The 6,672-nt window shown below is 41.1% G+C and overlaps 1 protein-coding gene across 1 annotated transcript; it reads left to right on the forward strand.

Moving 5' to 3' along the window:
* Positions 1 to 3,828: 3,828 nt before the first annotated feature.
* On the forward strand, positions 3,829 to 6,165 carry LOC144660894 (formate-dependent phosphoribosylglycinamide formyltransferase-like). The gene is given in 3 exon segments (XM_078521621.1): positions 3,829 to 3,920; positions 4,906 to 5,881; positions 5,883 to 6,165. Coding segments are annotated over 2 exon segments (1,200 nt in total). The 5' UTR covers positions 3,829 to 3,920; positions 4,906 to 4,964.
* Positions 6,166 to 6,672: the final 507 nt, after the last annotated feature.

Raw genomic sequence — 6,672 nt, forward strand, 5'->3', positions numbered from 1 at the left:
CGCGCGGTGGATCCAGTGTAAGACTTTGAAACAAAGCTGTTACAATGCGATGAAGTTAATGCTTTTGACTCAAGTTCTCAAGACTAGCTAAAAACTTTCAACGAAATGTTTTGACCATTCATCCCTAAATGTTTCACACGCTTTTGTTTAACTTTCAAGTGGGGGAAAAACAATGTAAATTGGCTCCCCAAAATAATACTTTAATTTTTGTTGAACTAGAGTGAATAAATAAAATATTTCCGAAGAAAAGGATAAAGTGCATTAAACTCTTCGGGCAACGGAATTAATCAAAGGACTTCAAGCAAGCAGGCTAGTTAAGGTTTGTACACAACTATTTAAATGCCGTTTTTGTCGTCCATTTTATATGCCTCAGTTATTCGGTTTTAACCCCATGACATTTTTTTTCGGGCAATAAGGTCTCCGCCCCCCCAGGTCCGAAGGTGCCCGTACGCCTATGGTTATTACCCTTGTTCACTAGCGACACATTATTTGCTAGATAGTCAGGGGCGTTGACTCTATCTTATCGAACAAGGGTGGATCAGCGGCATTCAAAAAAGTCTAAAGCTCGCTGCGCTGCGCTGCCCTGCCTCGCTTCGTTCGCCGATTTTTCTTTCGCACTAGTTTATGTTAATTGTCGGTTAGACTACGAGGCCTGTTCACAGGCTAGAGAGACAAGCAAATTGAAAGAAATCGAGCGTTACTCTTTCTTTGTTACGACTCCTCCTACCCATTAAGTGGTTATTTTCTACTGTTGTTTCATATTGACAGTTAAACAAAGGTGTTTCGCAAGGTGCGGTTTATCATTGCCCCGTTGTACAGGACTTAGTCTTGCCTACAAGTCGAGCTCACAGAGCGCGAAGCGCGAGCAAGGAGTACTACCACCAAACCGGAAACGAGAAGCGAACGACTTTTAGAGGGGGCGGAGCGTTTTGGAACGTGCGGAGGGGGGGGGGGGGGAGGCTAAGACTGTCCCTAAAATACTCGACAAGTTTTCATATTTGAAACAACTTTATATTTTCTAACCGAAAATTTCCGAAGATTGTTGTTTGAAGGCCTTACGAACGTTTCCGGTCATTTTCGAACTTTTACCAAGATAAACGAAGTTTCCCGAAGACTTCCAGGTAACTTCGAAGATGTTTGAACCCACCCAGGAGACAGAATATCTTAACAAACCAATTTAACGCTATACACTCGCGATATTTTCGGCACCTAAACGTGGGGGGCTGAGCCCTCAAAATTTTCGTTTGAGGGGCCTTCAGCCCCCCAGCCACACCCCCCCCCCCCTCCCCGCTCCGCCGCCTATGTATCTAGGACTTGGACTAGGACTCCACTCTGTGATCCCAGTCAGTTCATTTATTCACAAAGCAAGTGACTTCGAAACCTAAAAGAAATTAACGAAAGTTGCAAATCTAAACTAACAACTGCGACAAGACATCATCAAAATACGATTCTTAACAAACACTGAATAAATGATATTTACCCAGTGACTCGCATAACACAGCAGAACGAAACCTCTAGATTTCGATGTCTTATGATCTTGCCGCCGGACCAGTTACAAAATAACAATCTCGAATACTAAGGCCCCGTTTACACGGGTCCGGACAAATTTTTGCACGGACAAAAACTTGCACGGTTCCACCTTGCGTTTACACGGGACCGGCGGAACTGGACGAATTTTTGAACGGCTAAGTGTGCAAGTTTGGGACCTGAAAAAAGCAGGTCAAATTTTTGACCGGCACGGTTCCATATTTCGTACGGACTCGTGTAAACACCCGAACCGTGCAACTTTTTGCACAGATAGCGCGGTTAAGGCCTGGAATCTAGTTATATTTTGCCTGGTTGCTTAGCAAAAATGAAACATTTTGTTGCATTATGCCCCTATTTTGTTACATTTTGTTTTAAAAATTTAAAAATTTGAGGCAAAAGAAACCCAGAAAGCAGTTCACAGATATGAGAAGACGAGCGGCGGCAGCCTGCATCGCTATTTTGGCGGGATTAGCTGGGCTTTTGTCGAACACTTTGCTGCAAATGGCCATTGTTTCCCATCTTCATCGATCGAGGCATCATGGATCGATTCCCCTGCTTTTCTTGCTTTGTAGTCTATAACTACATTAAGCAACAAATTAATTTCTTCATCAGACCACGTAAAGTTCTTGTCTGCTGCTTCTGCCGCCATGTTTGATTTGCCGCGTGCTGCATTAGCTGAAACATGATTGGCTTAAAACATAAGCGATAACCAATCACAACAGACACGTAAAAAAGCCATTCAAATGCCGCGACTGGTCTAAAATTGCACGGTTCCGTGTAAACACCACTGCAATCTGTAACAAAATTTGCACGGATCCATGTAAACAGGCGGTCCAGGTACAAAATTCGTCCGTGCAAAAATTTGTCCGGACCCGTGTAAACGGGGTCTAAACTGACACGAAAATGCAAATAATTTATCACACTTACACTATGCAAATTATTAACACACGCGTTCAAACGAAACAAAAGGCATTCATTCATGTGTTCTTTAATTTGGGTTCATTCACCCATTCTGCGTAGCATGCTAACCGTTAGACACGCAAACTAAAACACAGTGTTTATGATGCTAAATGGGTTTCCATTTAAAGAACTTAATCATTTCTCGAGTCCAAATTACCAGGAGCATTCAATGATCGTTCAATAAACATTTAAAGTTGACTAGTGTCTCAACCCCAGGGAGGGGGGGGGAGGTGGTACTCTCCGAAAATTTTAGGGGGTGTGCGGAGTGCTTTGTAAAACCCTTACCCTACTTCAGATTAAGATATATACGATTTTCCCTGATCTATTTCAGACCTCGACCGCGGTCAAACGACAGAATTTTGCAAAAAAAGAAATGTACTTCAAAGATAAGTTTTTAATTGAACGTCCAGTACATAACCGGTATCCTGACGATTTACTAAGTTTTTTACTGAAAAGGTTCTACGTGTTTGAAAACAGGGAAATACTGACTTGTAGGCGCCATCTTGTCAAAGCATTTTGGATTGGATGCGAAGCATTTGAAAAGTAGACTACTCAATTATCTGAGGAAATGGAAATATATTTACACTCAGTAACTATTTTGTCTACCCTTATTTATACGTCCACTTCAATATGAACAAATTCCCCTAAAAAGAAAGAAAAGCTGCCTGAGACGTTTGACCGCGGTCAAATTTTCGACAAATTTTAGCCCCCGTTTGTGTAAACATCTGATAAGGGATTCGAACGTCTGACGTTTTTTAGATTGTGGTAGCCTAATGGTTAGTGCGCCAGACAGCGGATCGAACGGTTCGTGTTCGAGACCTGGTCGGAGTCACTGTGTTGTGTTCTTGAACAAGACACTTTACTCTCACAGTGCCTCTCTCCACCCAGGTGTATAAATGTCTACCAGTACCTCCTAACCACGTAATGCAACAGAAACCGGGTGGACTAGCATCCCATTCAGGGGGAAGTAGAAATCTTCCTAGCCATTTAATGCTACAGAAACTGGGATAAGCTCCGGTAGTATGGGCCGCATGGCTCGAGGCTTCCCTTCTAAGGGACATGGATAAAAACTGTCATAAAGAAATTTTCTTCAAAAAATTACACCTTATTGTACCGATTAAACAATACCCTATTTCAGACCAAAATGATCAAAGTCAGTGCCCTATTTCACACGAATATTATATAGGTCGAAAACCAAACCCTTTTGCGCCGCAGATACCTATGTAGTTTCACCCCCTCCCCCGCTGGCAGGTGTTTCTGTGGGTCGGAACGATGTCATTATTATTCATGTAGGCAGCAAACTGAAACAAAGAACCTGGCTTCCGATTATCCTTTCCATCAAGGCAAAACCCATTATCGTCATTATCAGTTAGCATCAGGGCGAAGATCGAAGATTTTTCTCTCCATTTTGCACGTCTACTGGAAAAGTTAAGGTAACGGAACCTCTCTACTTTGAACACCAAGTAGGCATAGGTACATTATATAATTATGTGTTTTAAAGGATCTCCTGAACGTAAATATTCTCAAAACGTAAATATTCACAGTGACTAGTACTGATATTGCTTTGACAATTTCTGCAGATTGATAGAAAATGCAGAAAATGCCGTTACTGGCTAAAAACTAGGTTCACCCTTACGTTAGCCGGCGTTTAAACGCAAATACTCGAAGCATTGATATTGAGACTATTCTAGAGGCAAAATATAACCATGATATAACATATTAAAGATGTTAATTAGTATTCAAATGGCAACGGTTATGTTATCGGCTGATTGGAGATTAAGTCAAACGAGGATGCTGTTAAATCATTATCGACAACCTCATCCTCTGCAAAATTTGGCTAAAACGACATCAAAACGCAAAACTAATGTCACCGAGTTGAGTCTAGTCAATATACTTTTACAAAATGCAACTTCGACCTCACGGAAAGCGCCCCGAGGTTTAACAATTCATAGAGTACGGTATGCTAACTTTCTTTAGAGTTGCTTTCGCATCCCATGGACCCCCATCCATTGAGAACAAGATCCCTCATGATATATATTGGTTATTTTCAGTTCCGTTTTTTCGTAATTTTAACTGCTGTCTTTGAATACGAACGTAGAAGACACAAGAGATTTTAATTTACATTCTACACGTATGTTTTAAATGTATGATAATTATCCGCCATGCAAGACCTATTATATTCATTTCACAACTTCGTAATCTTTTTTAATCCAGCGTTATGGACATTGTGAAAAGGGGAGCTTAGCATATTTCCACCGTTATTATTTCGAAATAGTAAAGGATGCATGTGAAGAACTGATGTTTGTGTCCCTTCTTGAGAGTTAAAATTACTGATAGATTTTGTTGTGGCGGCAACATCGAAGGTGTAGCAATTTTGTTCAGTGTTTTTATTATTATTATTATTATTATTATTTCCAGGTCACATTTCAGTAAAGGGGCGCTCGACACTTAAGATAACAGTTGGTCTAAACATCGTGATGTCTTCCAAGAACGCCGTCACCATTGGAAGTCTCATTGAAAAAGACTTGAAGGAAGCCTATTTTCTTGCACAGAAACCATCTTCATATGGCAAAGGATACAGATTCTTGAATGATAAGAAATACCGAATATTTGATTATCCACCGTGTTCACTGACTTTTCGTCGGTTTTTGTCGCCATTTCGTCACCTTTCCGCTGCCGGGAATGAAATTCCAATTATCATGGAGTGTACACCAGAATCGTACTTGCAACAGCACTGGAAACAATGGCTTCCCGCTTTCCCTCCCGTAGTTATCAAGTCACTGGAGGAAGGACTACAGGATGACATTCCAGTCGTGACTACAGCGGCATTCCAAGGCATCCCGAAGCACAAGCACAGCGTGGATCCAGATGTCATATACGAAGTACAACTCAAGAGCTCGATACTTGACATTAAAGTGCCAATGCCAAGGCACGTGGACGAAAATGCCAATACACCCATTTCTTATCCTTGCATGGTTAAAGTCGACATGAGTGCAGGTGGGCTTGGAAACAGTCTTGTCAAAAGTGAGGATGAGTTATCTGCCACTTTGAGAGAAATCAGAGAGGTGTGCGGCTGGAAGGAAGGGATTGTGATCCAAGAATTTATCCCTGGGGTCAAAGAAGTGCCAAGCTGTCATTTTTACCTGAACAAATCTGGGGAAATCTTCTGGATCGGCACAGCGATCGCAGGATTTGATGGATATTCCTATATCTCCGGAACAGTAGACTGGGAGAAGCACGAGGAGTATGAACATCTTTTGTATGAAGAGTTCACTGTACCAATTAAAAATTATCTTCAAGAGCGAGGCTACTTTGGCTTGGTCAATTTTGAGGTCTTGATCACAGATCACGGAAATTACCTGGTCGATGTAAACCCAAGAATTGGTGGTGACACCACACGTGTTACTGGCTCGCTACATGGCTTTAGATTTTGGCTTGAAGCATTCAACAATTTTTTTCTTTAATAAGCACAAAATGACAGCTAAGAAGTTGGTTGAGAAGGCAAATGGCATCAACAAAAATGCGGAGAGAAAAGTTATTGTTCTATCTGCCGCTGACGAGGACGAAGGATGCGAGTCTTTCTTGTCTGTTTTTGCCAAGACACCAGAAATGGTGCAAACTCTCTTTCACATCATGAACAACTGGTTTTTTTTTTATTATTATTTTCAAATGACATAGCAGTGATCGATAATATCTCAAAAATCTGAGCTTTCTTAGATAGCCCAGTATATGTTTACAATGTAATTCATCAAATTGAATTGATAGCTTGGACCAAAAAAGACCATTGAACAATAGCGACTAGTTCACTGGACATGTTGAACATCAAAAATGCCTTTTTTTCAATATGAAAAGAACAGAATAGAGTGATCCCGCGTTGTTGCATCCCAACAAATTAGCATCTTTTAGTGCAGCAAAGAATTTATGGTAGAATTGTGGTAATGCACCCATGGAATATTTAGGATGGAGTTCAAAATAGCGTGCTATGTAAACGCTCATTCCTCATTGTGTATAATTTTGACTTATAAAATAAAATGAAGTAAATGGGCTCTCCTGGACTATTTTCTGAAGTTCGTTTGGGTAACTTGGCCGTTGTTGGGTGTTTTGCCATTCATGTAAATAAAGGTTACGACAAATAAAGGTTTCGCCGCTCGAGTTGACCAAAAGTACCCCGCCGTGAAAAGAGCA

This window comes from Oculina patagonica, chromosome 7 (genome assembly GCF_052425735.1).
Source record: "Oculina patagonica isolate OP01 chromosome 7, crgOcupat, whole genome shotgun sequence".
In the NCBI taxonomy this organism is placed as follows: Eukaryota; Metazoa; Cnidaria; class Anthozoa; order Scleractinia; family Oculinidae; genus Oculina; species Oculina patagonica.